We start from the raw sequence: 18,992 nt of genomic DNA on the forward strand, positions 1-18,992 counted from the left end.
GTAGAGGTCATCAAGTCCTGTCCCTTATCCTCACTGCAGGACTAAATATTGTCTAGATCATCCATCCCTAACAGGTGTTTGTCTTATCTGCTCTTAAACCCTCCAATGATGGAGATTCCACAACCTCCCTAGGCAATTTATTCCAGCATTTAATCACCCTGACAGTTAGGACATTTTTTCCTAATGTCCAACCTAAACCTCCCTTGCTGCAGTTTAAACCTATTGCTGCTTTTCCTGTCCTCAGAGTTAAGAACCAATTTTCTCCTTCTTTCTTGTAATAACCTTTTGCGTACTTGAAAACAGTTCTCATGCCCCCTCTGCCTTCTCTTCTCTAGAGCTAAACAAACCAGTTTTTTCAGTCTTCCCTGGTAGATCATGTTTTCTAGATCTTTAATTATTTTTGTCACTATTCTCTGGACTTTCTCCAGTTCTGGGCACCACATTTCAAGAAAGATGTGGACAAACTGGACACAATACTCCAAATGAAGCCTAATCAGTGCAGAGTAAAGTGGAAGAATTACTACTCGTGTCCTGTTTACAACATGACTGCTAATGCATCAGAATGATGTTCAGGTTTTTTTTGGCAACATGTCTCACTGACTTGTATTTAGCTTGTGGACCACTATGACCCCCAGATCCTTTTCCATAGTACTCAGGCAGCCTTTCTAGTGTATGTATGCAAATGTCTGTTCCTTCCTAAGTAGAGCACTTTGCATTCATCCTATTTACCTCAGACCATTTCTCCAGTTTGTCCAGATCCTTTTGAATTACGACCCTATCCTCCAAAGCACTTGCAACCCTTCCCAGCTTGGGCATCTGCAGACTTTTAAGTGTGCTCTCTCTGCCATCTAAATCACCATCTAAATCACTGCTGAAGATATTGAACAGAACCGGCCCTAGGACTTATCTCTACAATACTCTCACTAGATAAGCTCCAATAGGCTGCCTGGCAACTGATGGCCCCAGTGGTTAGATCATTGGTTAGGGACTTCAGGTGGACTTATCCCTCCTTTTGTCCTCAGGTCCTGGCTCACAGCCTTAAACAATGGAATTGAGTTTTCCTCGTAGCCATAGTGTGGGTGGTGGTGGTGGTGGTGGGGGGGGGTGTCTCAGGATCTCTTCTCCTGAGCTACTTCCAATGTAAGTCTTTTAATTTGCAGTTTGACCCTGCTAGTCCAGTTACCGCACAGTTGGGGCATGTCTGCAGACTCCCCTCAGCAGGGGAAAACTTGCTTCCTGTGGCTCCATTGCCAGGTGTGTTACACCTGTGCTTTCAGACAGGCACCCAGAGAGCTCCTGCCTAGGCCAGGCTCTTTTCTCCTTCCTCCAGGCCTGGCACTGGGTGCAGTTACAAGAGGGTGCAGCTAACTGAACTCAAAGGTTTCCTTTAACCTTTGCTGGTGCCAGGCAGTCATCTCTCTGTTTTATTCAGCTTCCTCATTGCCCCATATGAGTGTGGCGAAGCAGTGTTCTTTCCTTATGTGCATACAATGACAGTAACCCTCCTTCGGGCACCCCTGCCCCTCCTGCACCCCAACTCCCTCCCCAGGTCACCATCCAAACCCTCTGTTCTGCCCCCAACCCCAGGTCACAACTCCCTCCCAGATCCTGTACCCCCTTCAACACCCCTTCCCAAGGCCAAAATCCTCTCCTGTATTCAGACTCCCTCCCTAACCTTGCACCCTATTCCCCTGCCCCAGGTCACAGTTCCCTCCTTCACCCAAACTCCCTCTTAGACCTCACACCATCTCCTGCACCCCAGTTCCTTATCCCGTGCACCCTTCTGTACCATCCTAGACTCCCACGCCTTCTCCACAGAAAAGTGTGGCCCTTGACCACTTTCCAAAAACTTGGAGAGGCCCCCTACCAAAAATTATTGTCCACCCCTGCTTTAATTCTAATTGCATCTAAAAACACAAGAGAGATTGTACCAGTTTGCACCAGTCTCGGAGGGGTAGCCATGGTAGTCTGTGACTAAAACAACTTAAACAACAATGGTCCTGAAGCACTTTAGAAACTAACAAAAATATATAATGTGACAGGAGCATTGTTGTTGTGTTAGTTTGCACCAGTGCAAGGCTGGGCCACCCACCCAACAGTGACACTTCTTCCCCCACTCATTAATGCAGAGTAACTGAAGTATAATGGTCTCTGGGAGGAAGGCAACATGATGCTGATGTCACTGGCCGGGTGGAGATTGGATGCCTGGGGCTGTAACGGAGTAGATGTTGTGTTGATCATTAGTGCCCATAAATCCCCTCTGTTTTCTTCCTGTCCAAGTACTTGGTACTGCTTAGGGTGTGTGTTCATTTTTGAGCTTGGTGGGGGATCCACAGGCAGGTAATTGTTCACTTGGTGTGGCCATTGCATGATGACAAAAGCCAAATCTGTGCTGCTAATGGCACTGGTGGAGGAAGTCCTAGCTGAACTGAAATACTCTTCACTCAGCGGGAAGGTGCAGGAGAGAGCTGGAGCCCGCTTGCACCAGCTTCTTGACAATCTCACTATGTATTTTAGCAATGTGTGTGTCTGTCAGTCCATTTGTTCGGGAACTCTTCCTAAACGGCAAGAGCTAGGACCACCAAATGTGATATGCGGCTTCCTCTTATTGTATTGTAAAGCAAGGTCAGGGTTTGGGTGTGCCAGGACAATGGGATGTGTGTGGAATTCAGTTATTTATGGCAGGAGGGGTTATACTGTAGAATGACCACAGGCGGCTGCAAAGAGCCAGAGATGGGGACCGGGCCATCTATAGCCCCATTGGGCCAGCAGGGAGAAGGGGTGGAGAAAGGGACAGCTATCTACTATAGATTTCAGAGAGTTGCTCGGTGTCTCCCCAACTGGGGGACGTGCACCCCTCCTCCGGCTGTGCCAGCTGCAGCGGCCATGGAGAGACACTTCCCACACGGCCCCACATTGCTGCAGTGAGAGGGCTGGGGATGTCTTCTCTCTCCAAGGCAGCCTGGTACCGAACCCCTCAGCCCCAACCTCACCCCAGAGCAATGGTTTAAATGAAGAAAAACAAAACTTATTTGAGTTAAGGACCCGAGCAATGCCGGGTTAATCTAGATGCTGTATTAGTCACACTCATGTGTTCTTGAAGATCCTTCTACTAAAGGAGAAGTCCCTCAGCTGGCTGCAAAAGTAGGTTCCTTATCTCCTCTGTAGACGACTCACTAGTGTGCGATGTGATCTCACATGCACAGCTGGTACATTAATTTCCTCCTCAAAGGAGTGTGCCTAATTCTCCTAATTTTTCCTGTGTTCCCCAGGTCCCACCTCCATCAGGAGGCACTGAGGAAGTTGCCACCATTCAGCTGTCTGGACGTGGAGGTGGGAGTAAGATATCTGAGAAAAAACAAGTCCTGATCCAGAGGGCTAGCAACAGCACTTTTGTGCAGACTGACAAGCCTGTCTATATGTCCAGGCAGTTGGGTAAGAAGGGCTCTGCCCCGGGAATTGCTTTCTCTGCATTTGTGCATGCAGATGTGTCATTGGGTGTATATGTATATATATTTCTAGAGAGGTGCAATTGTGTGGTGGTTTTTCTTTGAAAATGAGCATAATTTGTGGAGGGCAGTTGTATTTGTATGCACTTGTGCTTGCCGATGTATTCGTGTACATTTCAGATGCCTGTGGTGAGGTACTTGTCTTTAGATTGGAACATAAGCAGTGCTGACCCTCAATTGAGTGCATGTCTGCAGATTGATCCATGTCTAGAGGTTGGTGAGTGGACAGGGCTGCAGGTGTGGCCATGGGGGCTGAAGGGATGTGTGTGTAGATGTGGGGTTCTGTACTGGTGTGCATATGTGAGTAGTCCGTTTTGCAAGTATACAAACGTCTGGAGACAAGTTTGTGCACAGATGTTCAAGTGAGAAAGCAAATGTCAATGTATGTATCTGCTGGTGCGTGCAACTAGGGTAGAATTCTCCCTTTCTAGTTAGCTGTCTGAGAACCTGCTCAGATACCAGCCTAGGGATGGCTTGCCTAGGGAGAGGCCTTTTCCTCCCTTCCCCTTTCACAACCCCTGGCAGATTATTTTGTAAGTGATCTTATAGGCTCTACATACTCAGCCATAATCATTCATGCAGAAAACTCTTTTTGCCTTTCAGCCTTATCTCTTCAGAACCACTAGATCGGTGATTCTCAACCCCCTTTCTTTTTACCCAGGGACCCCCCTACATTCAAAAACACAAACCTGTAGACCACCAACCAGAGGTGATGCAAGGGGGAGGCACACAGAGGGTCATAGCTTCCCTCAAGATTTCTGCCTTGCATTGGCCATACTTGCTGAAGTGCTGATGTAGAGGTGTGTCTCCTTGGCCAGCTGCTGCCTGTTCATGGAGTCAGTGGCTCTGAGGCAACTCCTTCTGATGTCAGGGAAGATTTCTCTTGTGCAGTGATGCTGCGTTTTTGAGTTGCACTCTGCTGGGGTGGAGGTGGCACTCCTTCCTCAAGTGCTGTCATCTGAGTTTTAAGTTTGGCCCTGAGGCCCGCTACCCAAGGCTGAAGCTTGGTACTTGATGAACCCCTTGAAACCTGTTTGTAGATCCTAACTGAGAACAGTGCACTAGCCCCAACCCTACACCACACTTCCCAAAAATATCCCCCAAGTTCTTTCTCCTGTCTACATATTCCCCCCTCCTCCCATTTCTGTCTTCAGAGCCTGCAGTGCCCTCAGATACTTAATGCCTCAAACTGAAGTGCCAGAGAACATGCTGAAATGCTGCTTCAAGTCTGTTGTGCAATCTGGATTGGAAAGACAAGCTTGAACCTTCGTGTGAAGATTAGTCTAAAGGCATTTTAATTGTGTTCTCATTTCTATTGCAGTGAATTTTCGAATTGTTACTCTGGACAGCAATTTCATTCCACTGAATGAGGAGGTAGGCTTCTCCCCCTTATTGCCTTCTTTCTCTGCTCCTGCCCTGGGGCAGAGGGTTTGTACCTAAGGAGCTGCCAGTCTAGTATCTCTCAGCAGCTGCAGGACTTTGCATGTAACCAAAGAAGAAATCCCAGCTCCCTCCTGCCAACTCCCTTCATGCTGTAACCCAGCCCTTGGCCCAGACCCAAACCAGAATCTAACTTGAGAGAGCTGCCAGCACAGAGCTGCTTACTCCACCCCAGCTACCTCATTTCCCTGAGGCATAGGGAGCTGCTCCAGGAAGCCAAATGGACATAAGGGCAGTGTCCTGTAGAATTCTGGAGAAACTGCATGGAATTAAATTAAACCTTTGTGTATAAAGTTTAGTATCTCAAGGATCTACTAAATGAATAGTTTATGTAATCTTGTGGGCCAGACATTGTACGCATTTCCACAGGAAGGATAAATACAGCTCCTCCAGGAGCTGGGAACAGTGGGGTGCTTCGGCACATTCACTCAGGCTGCAACCCCTCCAGAGAAGCACCACCATCTATAGAGGCTCACGTATAGTAGTTCACACTGGGTTCTGCAAAGACTTGCAGACAGTTTAAACTCCAGTTTTGTGACTTGGGACTGCCTTTCTGCTCCAGCACATGGACAGAACTTCCTGTCCAAAGGGAGGCCCCAATTCTTAGGGATGACTTGATTGGACTAGGGCCTACCTAAGCCACCATAAGCCTTGGCCCTTGTGCTGAACAAAGGGTGTTAGGAGCTCCCAGCTATTGGAAAACCCCTGCGTGATGTTTGAAGGACTGGTCTCCTGCCAGAACCTTTGCCGGAGTTGGGGGTAACCTCTGGTTAGCTTATTAGCATGTGGGTTCTTCTGTGGTCAATGTGTTTTCTTTGTAATGTTTTCAGTATCATATGCACTTGCTTTGAAAAAACTATGTAGACTCACTGTGATAATTACACTACAGAGAAGGCACAACAGGACTTTTCAGACAGCCCGACTTTGCTGGAGGTATCACAATATAGGCAGGGAACTGTTCAGCCTGGAAATAACCTGGTTAGGAGCAAGAGAGACAGGTGTCTCCAACCAAGAGAGGTGGCTGCTGGGGAGCCGGGAGCCTAGCAAACTTGTCTTTGCTGGACAAGGGCAGGGAACACAGGGAAGTTTCTTAGAGCTATGACAGAAACACGGTCCCTGAAGCTACCTAGGAAATGGTTTAAAGCACTATTAGCATAAAACTAAAACAGGGAAGAACAGCCAGTCAAGCTGAGGAAAGCACATAAGGCTACTAAACAGTAGGGGTACGTCTAGACTACAAGTTTTGTTGACAGAAGTTTTGTCGGCAGATTCTGTTGACAAAGCTTCTGTCCACAAAGAATGTCTAGACTACAGCCAGTTCTGTTGACAAAGCAAGCTGCTTTGTCAACATGACAGTGTAGATGCAATAACGCCTTCTGTTGACAGAACTCTGTCGACAACAGATGTTGTTCTCGTAGAATAAGGTTTACAGCTGCCAACAAAACTGCTGAGTTCTGTTGACTTTTTTTTTTTTTTAAAAAAGCAGCAGTCTAGATGCGGATCTGTCGAAAATAAAGTCTTTTTCAACAGATCCTGTATTCCTCAAAAAATGAGGTTTACAGGATCTGTCGAAAAAGGCTTTATTTTCGACAGATCCATGCCTAGACTGCCATTTTTTTTAAAAAAAACTCTGTTTCAAAAAAAAGCGGTGGCCATGTTTATGCCAATGAGGCATGGGATATTTAAATCCCTACTTCATTAGCAATTTCAATGTGCCTAATCTACATCTCTCTGTCTACAGAGAGGTGTAGTCTAGACACACCCAGGGACTGTGCGCGATGTTGAGGTAACATTTGGAAGCTCTGAACAGGGGATGTGGATTTGTTAACTGGATTCGTACAAGCCTTGTGAGAACATCAGGGCTGATCTGAGTTCCTGTTGCTGGGCTGGTCAGATCATTATGGTAACAAAACCTGTGCCAGGCCTGTTGTAGTCACACCGCACTCTGGCAATGGAGGGACAGAACTTGCATGCTCCTGCTGTGAATGTCCAGGCCCTGAGCACAGCCAGTAGAGTTTAGAGTAGGGATGGATTTGACCTCAGCTCTCAGGGTGGAGGAGGTCCCCGCGCCCATGCAGCAGTTTGTTCCCCCGCAATCACGCAGAGTTCACTAATGAGAGTTCTGTCTGCTTTTCTCTTTCAGTACCCGCTGGTGGAGCTGAAGGTCAGTGCATACTCAGATGCCTCTGTTCTCCATTCCCTCCCCTTCTCAGAAAAACAAGGGAGCAAGACTGAGACTCACTCAGGTCTTCTGTATGTCACTGCTGAGCCTTGTTCCTGCAGCTCTCAGCTGTGAGAGCCATGGAGTGGAACTCGGGTGTCCTGCACAGCAACACACAATAACCCCAAGAGGTGCCAGGCTGGGCCCTGTCACTATTGCCATCTTCCCACCAGTGGTCAAGCAAGAGCAGGGCCAGAGACTAGAAACAGGGTCTCTCACACAGCAGCAGAGATTGCTACTCCCTAGAGAGACTCAACCTGCCTCCTTCAGCAGCTCCTGCCAAGCCAGCCTCAGTTTCCCACACCACAGTGCAGAGCACTAGTTGGATGGGGTGAGTGTTCCCTGTAAGCTGAACACTTGGGCAGCTGCCCAGCCGATTACCAGAGCACCCACTGTCAGCAGTATGTGTTTCTATTGATGGTGCACATCCAGACATGCCTCAGTGCACAGAACAACATTTATTCTGCACAGGGATGGAAAAAAATTAGAGGAGACTTTGCTTGGAGTGGCCAAGTCCAGCTTCCACAGCTTTCTCCTTCCAACCAGTCCAGGGAGAGCAAGGGACCAGGCTGGGGAATCAAATTCAAGTCACCCATGTTAAAGAACAGTGTTAACTCCTAGGGCTCCCCGAGCCCAGTGTCAGCAGCAATTCTAGCCCCTATCACCTACAGGAGCAAGAGAGCATGTTGGGGAATGGGAGCCAGATCTCCCACCCACCAGTGCAGGGCATGACCCCAGAGGGTAGAGGGTTCAGCCTATGCAGTACTCTCAGCCTGTACTGGCCCAAGAAGAGCCAGAGCCAGGTCTGGAACCCTGCTCTCCTATGATTGTGCAGGGCACCGTCAACCTGCAGCAGAGGATGGGAAACTGATGGATGGATGCATGGAGTGTCTGGCACTGCTGCTGCTCAGGGCCACCTACAGGGAGATGTGGAGGGAACCCCTGGAAGTTGGTGGAGCTGGGAGTGTACAAGGAGGGGTCCCCTGGGAGCCAAGGGCATGAGATCAGGCCCCCTAAGACAGACTCACTGATATCTTATTTCCCCTGCACTGAGTTCCCAGTATCTTCTATTTCCTTTCCAACCTGGAAGAGGCTGGTAACTCCCAGCGGCTGGCTGAGACATTGCATTCCCCTTCCGTTGGATGGCCTGGCTTTCATTCAAGCTGCCCAAGGAAAGAGGAGCTGTGGCAGGGAAGAGCTGGTTTCCAGAGTGCAGAGGAGAGGTTGGGAGGAGTCTCGACCATTACATGGGGCAGTGTTGGGGTCTCCTGTCTCACTCAAGACCAGGGATGAGGGCAATTCTTGCTGTGTTGCATCAGGACTGGGCTAGTGAGGAGGGGTTCAACATCCTTGCAGCTCCCCCTAGCTACCGCACCCTGGATGGGGCCAGAGCTGTCCATGTGCAACCGCCACCAAGTGAATTTGAACCTGGGACCTTTGGAGCTTAGTATAGGAACCTCTACCCTCTGAGCTAAAAGCCAGCCGGCTCCCAGCCCATGCTGTAGAGGTCTCTTGATCTTATCTGTTGCTGTGGTCTAGGTGCCACTGCATGGGGCAGTGAACCACACTAGGTGTGTGGGTTACACATTCCCTTGCTCCATCCCCTCTGAGGCCCTGCCCCTGCTCACTTCATCCTCCCCCCCCCTTTGTGTCTCACTCCCCACCCCCACTCACTTTCACCAGGCTAGGGCAGGCGGTTGGTGAACAAGAACGGGCGTGTGCTACAGGCTCTGGGAGGGCGTTTGGGAGTTGGTTACGTGATTTAGGCTGGGACAGGGGATTGGGAAGGAGGGAGACAAGGTGAGCACTTACCCCAAGCGATGCATCTCCCGGAGGTACATCCCCTCCCACAGGACACTTTGTTTCCCCTAGGTGGGAGGGACCGGGGGTCTCAGGGTGCTGTTGTCTGCAAGTACCACCCCAACAGCCACCACTGACCGCAATTCCCAGCTAATGGGAGCTGTGGAGTCTGTGATCAGGATGGAGGTAGCACAAAAAGACCACCTGCCATCCCCCAGGGGCCATGGGGAGAGTGCTGGCCACTTCTGGGGGGAAGGGAGTCTGCTTTCACTCCACTCCTGCTATGGACTGTCAGGGCCCAAAACCTCCCAGTTTGGCTGGGGTAGCTTCTGGGAGATGCCTGGCAAAAGCGGAAGGGCTGCCAACCCTAATTTGATTCTTGTTTCAATCCTTGGAGTCAGGATCCTGAAAGTAACCGGATTGGCCAATGGCTTAACGTGAAACCAAAGCAAGGCATTGTGCAGTTGTCCTTCCAGCTGGCAGCCGAGCCATCCCTTGGAACATACACCATTAATGTGGACAGCAGAAAGAGTGCCAGTACCTTCAGCGTGCAGGAATACGGTATGGAGGGGCGATTGGCATGCAATCCAGGGTGCACCAGGAGCCCTTGACTTTTTGACCGTCTCAGGAGAGCTCTCTCCTTGTCTGAAGGGCCCTACGTGGATGCAAAATTTGTGTCTTCATCTGCATCTCTGTCTGCAAAACTGAGCCTCTAATATCCACATTGACATCTGCGGATGCAGATAGCCGTGGGTTTGCAGGACTCTACTTATCTGACCCTGAGACAGACTGTACAAGAGAACACTTCCACTAAAGCCGGTGTGTCCAACCAGTTCTATAGTGGCTACTATTAGAACAAACTAGCCACACTCAACTGGCCAAATGGCCACATGAAGCTGGTGGCTAGAGTGTTGGACACCAATGGCTCTAAAGAGTATCCCCCTTCTCTTCAGGAGAATGCTGGCTCTCTGGGTACGGTTCATCCCCACAACACCCACACGTACACACGCTGCTCCCTGAGCCAGGTGACAGTAACTCAACCGCCTTCCTTTCTTAACGTCTTGCATCTCCTCCTTCAGTGCTGCCCAAATTCAAAGTGACTGTGATTGAGCCCACTCAGATCTTCACATCAGATGCATTGTTTCCATTGAAAGTTTGTGGCAAGTATGTTTCAGAGGGCTCTTGCAATGGGAGGGCACAGTTAACCTGTACATGTAAGGGGTTAGCGTTGTGTTTCTGAGAGGGTCTGAGTTGTGGTAAGGGCTTTCAGGGAAAATGTGAAAGCACTTACAGTGCCTTCCGACTCCTCTTCCAAGAGGAAGTCTGTCCATTCTGTAGCTCCACTAAAACACCTTTCTGTCATGGTGTCCTCTCCAGTGCATGGATGGAGTAGAAAAGAGCTGGGAGTTTATTTGGGGACACCTCTGCAGAGCTGTTTGGGAAAGCAAGGACTACAATTAGCACAGGGACTGCAAGAGAGGACTAAGGGACTGTTGGGGAGCCCAGGACTGGAATAGCAGGGGGCTGCAGGGGCACTGGCAGGGCTGTGAGAGGAGCCTGAGGCTGGAATAGCAGGCACATACACCATGGCGCAAAGGAAGACAGTGGAAGTCGACTAAGAACATTATTTCCCATTTCCCTTCTCTGCCAGGTACACCTATGGAAAGCCTGTCCAGGGTACAGTGCAAGTCTCTTTGTGTCAGACAGTGTATACTTGGTACAGGAGAGAGTCAGAGTCCACAGACATCTGCCGGAACATCACAGGCAAGGTGAGGAGGGAACTGGGACTTGCTCTAATGGAGATGTAGGAGAATCTAGGGCAAGAAGAACAGCACAGGGAGAGATTCTGACCAGGAGCAGTGGATGCTTTGGGAAGGACCCAACTGCACAGTTCCCCTCAAGCCACACTGGAGCATTTCCCTTACTACTGCTGTCTTAAGGACTGAAGTGCCTCCTGCTGACTTCTCCACACTTGGTAGCACGTTGCATGTTTCCCATCCACACTCTGAGAGAGCCTGCCTTTGCTTAGCTTCTGAGCTTTGACCAGATCACAGGGTGGCTGTTCCTTGTTCTTTCAGTAGTCAGCAAGTTTCCTCACTGCTCATTGTCTCTTTTCCAGACTGATAAGACTGGTTGTTTCTCAGCCTCTGTGGACTTGGCATTCTTCAGGCTTGAGAGTCCTGCATACAGCCAGAATATAAATGTGGTAGCCACTTTGGTGGAAGCTGGAACAGGTAAATCCTAGGATTTGCAGAGCCTGGTGTGAGGGAGCATGGGTGTTTGCTTTGTGTCTCTTCCTATAACAAAGGGTGCTGGAAGTAGAGTGGTCTCTTGAAGGGACTGAATGACCTTTAACACGTAGTGTTCTTGAGGTGTGTGCAGGCATGTTTTTTGCCTGCCTCACTGGCCACTATGGCTTGAGCCATTTCCCACAATTAGTCCTGCTCTATAAATATTATTGGGAGTGTGGATTGTTTCATTGGCCACTGATGGACCATGTCTTTGAGGGGGGGAAATATAGTCAGGAGACTGTTCTACCAATCAGAGTGCAGTCTTTAGCCATGCGCTCATTCACAGATTGTCAACATGGGGATCTCATATGGGTTGAGGGTAGGAGGGTCCTGGCTTGCCTCCCTCTCTTGCTTTATGGCTAGATGGAAGGGGTTGTCCCAGAACATTTCTATTATAACCTGGTGTAGCAGCATGAGTCAGACAACTGGGTTAATTCACTGGCTCCTTGTGCATCTTGTCTTTTCTCCCATAGGTGTGAAGGCAAACGCTACTCATGTTGTATTTATATCACAGCAAGCTGGGTCAATGAGCTTTGAGGATTCAGACAATTACTACCACCCTGGGTACCCCTACAGCGGGAAGGTAAACTCCACATGGGCAGCCAAAGTATGGGCCTTTACATAGTGCCTCTGGGGGTGACACACACAGAGGAGCCTGAGGTGTTACCTCATAGAAATTTCCCCTAAAGTTTACCTCTGTCTATTCTGCAACCCTGCCCCTCTCCTTGGGAGGGGTCAACCTGCTCTGAGCTTTCTCAGCTCCACTAAGAGTGTCTCACAGAGATTCCCCATTGCTGTCATTCTCTCCTCAAGAGTAGGTTTTGCTGGTTGAATGTGTGCACGAGTCTCCCTTCTCTCTCTGCAGATCAAAGCTCTGGACCGAGATGGCTCCATATTCAAGAAGCAGACTGTTTTCTTGGTTATTAATGTTGGGAACACCCAGTCCCACCGAAAACTCACCACTGATAGCACTGGAATGGCTGCTTTCACTCTGAACACCGCTACCTGGAATACAAGTGAGGTGTCTCTGCAGGTGAGCTATCAGTGGACGTCTTATGTGTGGTGCGTTCCAGGGATGCATCCAGGAGGTGACAGAGATGTCGGGTACTGGCAGGGCTTCCCACAGTTTCCTTTGTGGATGCCCTAGCTGTTCCCTTCTCCAAGTCTCTCAGGCCCTTGATCTGAGGGCAATTCACTCTCAGATGGGCTGTTGCCTTATAATGCAGAGCTCCTCTGAGGTAGGGTGATTCCCTTAACTCTGTACATTCTGCCATCCTAAAATCTCTTGCTATTTCAAGTGGAGGGGATGTGATTCCTTTCCCCTCCTGGGGCCGTGTTGTGTTATGCTGCTGGTGCCGAATGGCTCCTGAGAGCCAGCTACATTTCATTAGTGGGTGAGTGACTCCAGGGTACACAAAGCCCAGTTTTCAAAGATTCCCAAGCGGACGTCTCATGTGTAGCCCAAGGACAACCAAATCCAAAGATATGGATGAATTTTCATCATCCTTGAAAACTGATTGGTTAGACATACAGAAAAACAAATGCCAGCCATGCAGATAAGTGGCTCCTGCGGAAGCCAATTATCTGTTGATAGAAATCCATGTTTTTAGACCTCCAAGAAGCCTGCTGGCTTCCTGTTCTTATTGGCATAGCTCTCGTGTGTTAAGGGTGGATAATGTAGGACAGGGACTTTCCAAACCGGATCAGTTCTGTGATCCAGCTACTCCACTACTCTGTCCGTGACAGTGGTTAATACCAGATGCTTTAGTGGAAGCAAGAAATCCCATAATGGACAACTATGTATAACCCACACATCTCCTGAGTGTGGTTTGCTGTCCCATCTAGTGGCACCAACACCACATACAGGGAGAATAATGAATCTGCTCTATAGCCTTAGTTACCAGCCAAGTCACTGATTGTGCAGTAGATGCTCATACACTAAGCTCCAGAGATCTGCAGGTTGATTCTGCTGTAAACCAATGGATTCCAGAGGTGTGTGTGTTCCCTTTTATTTAACTCTCAGGGTGCTTCACAGCCGTCTCTTTAACAACTCTTCACCCCCTCTACTCCCCCCCCCGTGAGTCGTTGCCCGCCCCAGTCTGCACAGGCCCAGTCCCAGTCCCAAACCCTCCACCAGTTTTCTTGACCGCAGGTGGCCGCCCGCCCCAGTCCAAACGGGTTGCGTCCAAAGCCTTCCCCTAGTTGTCCCACTGTCTTTCAATTATTACACCTCTGGCACCCTTCTTGAGGCACGCCGCCTTCATAGTACCGCAAGACAATTGTGGGTGGTGGGGTAGGTGGCCCGGACCCACCCTCAATCTTGGGTCCCGGCCCAGGGCCCTAAGGCAGGGATTCTGACTTCCCTTGCCTGGCTGATAGGGGAGTTCCCCTAAACTTGCCAGCCCACGGGCTTCACGACCCCGCCCTGGGCCACTTCCTATCCACCTATGGGTGTCAACGTATCTCCATTGGATGCTGCACCCCGTCTGACCATGCCTTCAGCACCTCTGCTCCCGGACCCCCAGGTTGCTTTACTGATTCTCCTCCTCCTCCTCCTCCTCCTCCTCTTCCTGGGCCGAGCTCCTTGCTCTCCCCATCTTGGGTCTTCCTGGACCCTTTTAAGCCACCCACCGCCACTTCAGCGGGTGACGTCACTCTCCTGTGCTGGGCAAGCGATGACGTCCTCTCCCCCCTCTTGCTGCAATGGCGGGTGACGTCACCAGCCTGCGCTGGACAGACGCAAGCGGCACACCACCGCCTCTCCGCCTGCTTTCCCCACAGTGCTGGGATGGCACTCCTGAAAGTGCAGGGATTGCCAGCCCCATCACATCTGCTCACAGATGACCAGAGTCTGTTAGTATTACCTATGCACTTACTATCCATAGATAAGATTTCTTCTAATTTCAAGTATCAGAAGTGGGTCTTTGCCCATGAAAGCTTATGCTCCAACACTTCAATTAGTCTATAAGGTGCCACAGGACTCCTCGCTGCTTTTCCTAATTTCAGGCAGTTACAAAATGGCTTATAGCCTGAAGCTGGTTGCTGTCTATAAAAATGTACATTTGTTACATATACATGCCATTTCAGAGGCTTATGGTTCATTTTCATGTTTCATCATAAATCTTCTGGAATCCAACCCACTTGCTTTAAAGCACTCTGGGACTGATGTATGAATGCCCCAGAAAACAGGCCCTCTGCTTTAAAGCTCTGGCCTCTAGTTTTTAGACTGGAGTAAAATCAGTTAGGTGTAAAATACAGGTTGAACTGTCTAGTCTGGCACCCTCAGGACCTGACGGTGAACTAGAGAACTTGCTGAACCAGGGGAGGTCAGTATAGTCTAGCAACATTGCCCACACTTCCACTGCTTGCTGGGCTCTTAGAAGATATTTAGGGGTAAATTAGAGCTAAATAACAGCACAGAACACTGAGCGCTATGACTGGTGGCTTTAAACAAACTTTATGGGACTGCGGGAAACTTGGCCACATCCATGATAAATGGACATCTGGCTAACTAAAATCATGCCAGGCTGTGGATGTTGCCGGACCAGAGTGCTGGACTAGAGAGATTCAACACAATATTGACTGCACCTAGAAAAGGGCAGTGTATATAGACATACACTGGACAGAACATTATCAGCACTCTGGAGTGATGTTGTCATGATTACCTTTATTTCTCTTCCAGGGAAGGTTCAAGCTTCTCAATCCAGAGTATGAGCATACAAGGACCAATCTGTACTATCTGAATGCTTATCTCTACCTGAAGCCATATTACACCACCACCAAGAGCTACCTCAAAATTCAGCAGCTGCGGGGCGTGCTGCCCTGTGGCCAGGAGCAGATGGTTCAGGTGGATTACCAAATTAACCAAATGGATCTGAGAGGCCAATCCAGTGAAATCCTCTTCTCCTACTATGTGAGTGTCTAGGCAGGCCGGGGATTGGGACAGAGATTGTGGGAAGTGCTCAGTGTGGGTCTCAGAGCAGGAGTAAGCTGTACCATGGTGCTAGGTATAGCTCTCATCCAGTGTGATGTACCCCCGGAAGCACTGAAGCACAGCATTCTTTCCTCAGTTCTGCCCTTGCATAGCTCCTCCAGACAGCCCAGCCCAGCCCAGCCCCGCCTCTGCTACCTGGCAATTCCTCCTCCTCCCCTGTGGCTACCTCTAGACTGCAAAAGCAATGTTGCGTCCAAGGAATGCATCCGCTTTTTCAATGTTTTTTCCAAAGAACGGCTGTGCTCTTTCGCCATCCCTGTAAACCTCATTGTACGGGGCATAAGGGATGGCTTGAAAGAGTACTTTCTTTTGCAATTTGGTGCCATGTAGATGCACCAAATTTTGAAAGAGCCTCTTTTGAAAGTAAATCAGAAAAAGATACAAATTTGCATAACACAAATAGCGTATCTTTTCCTAATTTTACAGTGCAGTCTAGACGTAGCCTGTGATTGGAAAGCAAATCCCATGCCTGTCATTTTTGCAGTTCCCCAGCAAGGGCCCCAGCCTAATTCTTTCCTGCTGGTTCAGTCCCCTCTGCCTGCTCCCCACCAAATCTGGCTCTGGTTCTCACAAATATCTGCTCCTGATGGACCCACCTTTCTCACTGCTGGAAGACCTCCCAATCACCTCAGATACCTAGTTGCTACCTGATATGCCCCTTGCATGCTGGATTCAATCTCTCTATGAACCCTCTTTCCCAGTCCTCTGGGGACATTTTCTTCCAAGTGATCTGCCTCTTCCTGCTGTCAGTTCTTGAACCAATATGCCCAATGCTAGAACCATACCCAGTCTCCCTCTCCCTACAAAATGTGCAGTTCCCCCATAGGAGGCCTCTTCTCTCTGGGATATACAAGCCCCTTCCTGGCTGCCAAAACCTTACCATAACCTGCTTTCCTTCCTGCCTGAAATCCTCTCCTCTCCCTGAGCTAGTATGCCTCATGTTCCTTCACCCAGCCTGTGGCTGGTAACCTTTGGTCTGTGGTGTTTGGGATTTGGGAAGATGTGGGAGAGGATGCCAGACTTGAATGCCTCCTAAGGTCTCTCTTTGTGTCTCCCCTCCTCCTCCTCTAGGTGATGGGGAAGCAGCGGCTCCTTCTGAATGGTCAGAAACGTGTTGCCATCAAGAAGAATGGTGGTAAGTCAACAGCCGCCTCTCCCAAATGGGAGAGCAAAACCCCTGCAAAACCCCTGGGCCCTAGTGACAATTCTGAGTCATGAGGGTGGCACTGAGGGAGGCAGTGTGGAATGGGTTGAAAGGGAGAAGGAAGGCTCAGGGAGGAGTTGAGATGGGCAGAAGGAGACTGTTAGATCTACTGATACCCTCACCTCTTCCTCTCTCCTTCTAGGGCAGAGGGGCGCTTTCTCCATTCCTGTCACCTTTACCTCCAGCTTTGCTCCCCACCCCTCCTTGGTGGTGTATGCCATGTTCCCTGATGGGGGAGTTGTTGCCGACAAAGTCCAGTTCACGGTGTCCATGTGCTTCAAGAACCAGGTGAGACTCCAGCATTGCAGGGAGGCTTGGCATCGATGCAGGCAGAGGGGAGGTGGGGAGCATAGAGGTTAAGTCATTTCAGTGCATGACACATACACAAACAGAAAATGGAACTTAGATGCCAGCAGAACCACAACTAAACCCTTAACATTTCCCTTGAACACAGGGATCATTTTTCTCTAATTCATCCCTCTTCTCCCCGCGTCCCTTGCCCCATTCACTCCTCTCTAATGGGCTTTCCCCCTTTGGAATCCATCTGTCCAGGTCAACCTAGAGTTCTCGCAGCAGCAGGACCTACCGGGGGCAAGTGTGAATCTTCAGCTGAGCGCAGCTCCCAACTCGCTGTGTGCCATCCGAGCTGTGGACCAGAGCATCCTGCTTCTGAGGCCAGAGAGGGAGCTCTCCAATGGCAGTGTGAGTGACTGACTCACTGCAAGGGGCTGAGGGGTGGTGGAGGGGGAAGCTGGAGGGAATGCGGATGCCTTTATGGGGGGAAGGGGTTGGAGATGGGTGCTGCAGGAAGGGGTAAATGGGAGTGTCTGTCTCTGCCCTTGTTGTCAGCCCTTTGTTTTCTCGGGCCACGTGTGGTTCTGCAGGTGTATGGGATGTTCGATTTCTCAAATGGAGGTTACCCCTATCAAGTTGATGAGTACGATAGCTGCTATTTACCAAGACCATTTCCAATGCCTGACGTCAACCCTGTGCCAATGGACAACAGAGGACGTTCCTTCATGCCATATCCTTGGTTTAGCCAAGGAGTTGACTTCTTTAGCTTCCTAAAGGTGGGTGCCGTCACACTCTTCACCAGCCTCTCCTTAGCACGAGAGAAAAGGAGAAGCCTACATTCTGAGAGACAGGGCTCAATACAACTATATTAGACACAGCCTGAGTCAGACCAAAGGTCCATCTAGCCCAGTATATCCTGTCTGCCGACAGTGGCCAATGCCAGGTGCCCCAGAGGGAGGGAACACAACAGGAAATCCTCACGTGATCCCTCTCCAGTCATCCATTTCCAGCCTGTGACAAACAGAGGCTAGGGACAACATTCCTACCCATCCTAGCTAATAGCCATTGATGGATCTAACCTCCATGAATTTAGCTCTTTTTTTAACCCTGTTAAATTCCTAGCTTTCATCACATCCTCTGGCAAGGAGTTCCACAGTTTGACTATGCACTGTTTGTTCTAAACCTGCTACCTATTCATTTCATTTGGTGGCCCCTAGTTCTTATGTTATGGGAACAAGTAAATTACTTTTCCTTATTCACTTTTTCCACACAAGTCATGATTTTATAGACTGCTATCATATCCCCCCTTAGTGTCCTCTTTTCTAAGCTGAAAAGTCCAAGTCTTTTTAATCTCTCTTCATATGGAACCCGTTCCAAACCCTTAATCATTTTTGTTGCCTTGTTCTGAACCAGTTCCAATTCTAATATATCTTTTTTGAGATGAGGCAACCACGTCTATACACAGTAGTCAAGATGTAGGTGTACCGTGACTTTATACAGAGGCAATAAGATATTCTCTGTCTTATCCTCTCCCTTTTTTAATGATTCATAACATTCTGTTTGCTTTTTTGACTGCCTCTGCACAGTGAGTGGATGTTTTCAGAGAACTATCCACAATGACTCCAAGATCTCTCTCTTGAGTAGTTGTAGCTAAATTAGTCTCCATCATATTGTATGTATAGTTGGGATTATTTTTTTCCAGTGTACATTACTTTACATTTATCGACATTAAATTTCATTTTCCATTTTGTTGCTCAGTCATTTAGTTTGAGATCTTTTTGAAGCTCTTCACAATCTGTTTTGGTCTTACCTATCTTGAGCAGTTTGGTATCATTAGCAAATTTTGCCATCTCACTGTTTACCCCCTTTCTCCAGATCATTTATAAATAGGTTGGAAAGGATTGGTCCCAGGAGGGACCCTTGAGGGACACCACTAGTTTTCTCTCTCCATTCTGAAAACTTACCGTTTATTCCTATCCTTTGTTTCCTGTCTGATCAGGTCAGGTGGTTGATAATCTAGCCCTACTGCTATATTCTTATTATTGGAGCATAGAATTACTATCCATAGAGATAATATGGAACATTTTGGCTCATTTAAGATTTTTACTTCATTTGATTCTGCATTTTCTTTCATGTATAGTGGCCACTGCCCCAGCAGCATGACCTGTTCTGTCCTTCCGATATATTTTGCCCTGGTATGACTGTGTCCCATTGATTGTCCTCATTGCACCAAGTTTCC

General features: G+C 49.0%; 1 protein-coding gene across 1 annotated transcript in view; it reads left to right on the plus strand.

Moving 5' to 3' along the window:
- Positions 1 to 18,992, plus strand: part of A2ML1 (alpha-2-macroglobulin like 1) — a 50,760-nt gene that overhangs the window by 3,368 nt on the left and 28,400 nt on the right. The window contains exons 3-16 of the mRNA XM_006119937.4: positions 3,273 to 3,435; positions 4,831 to 4,883; positions 7,093 to 7,113; positions 9,372 to 9,531; positions 10,050 to 10,134; positions 10,622 to 10,739; positions 11,090 to 11,204; positions 11,735 to 11,844; positions 12,127 to 12,294; positions 14,944 to 15,174; positions 16,327 to 16,390; positions 16,602 to 16,747; positions 17,012 to 17,161; positions 17,344 to 17,529. Coding sequence (XP_006119999.3) covers positions 3,273 to 3,435; positions 4,831 to 4,883; positions 7,093 to 7,113; positions 9,372 to 9,531; positions 10,050 to 10,134; positions 10,622 to 10,739; positions 11,090 to 11,204; positions 11,735 to 11,844; positions 12,127 to 12,294; positions 14,944 to 15,174; positions 16,327 to 16,390; positions 16,602 to 16,747; positions 17,012 to 17,161; positions 17,344 to 17,529 — 1,770 coding nt within the window. The remainder of the gene's footprint in view (positions 1 to 3,272; positions 3,436 to 4,830; positions 4,884 to 7,092; positions 7,114 to 9,371; positions 9,532 to 10,049; positions 10,135 to 10,621; positions 10,740 to 11,089; positions 11,205 to 11,734; positions 11,845 to 12,126; positions 12,295 to 14,943; positions 15,175 to 16,326; positions 16,391 to 16,601; positions 16,748 to 17,011; positions 17,162 to 17,343; positions 17,530 to 18,992) is intronic.

Source organism: Pelodiscus sinensis, chromosome 1, assembly GCF_052426305.1.
Source record: "Pelodiscus sinensis isolate ZL-2025 chromosome 1, ASM5242630v1, whole genome shotgun sequence".
Classification (NCBI taxonomy): domain Eukaryota; kingdom Metazoa; phylum Chordata; order Testudines; family Trionychidae; genus Pelodiscus; species Pelodiscus sinensis.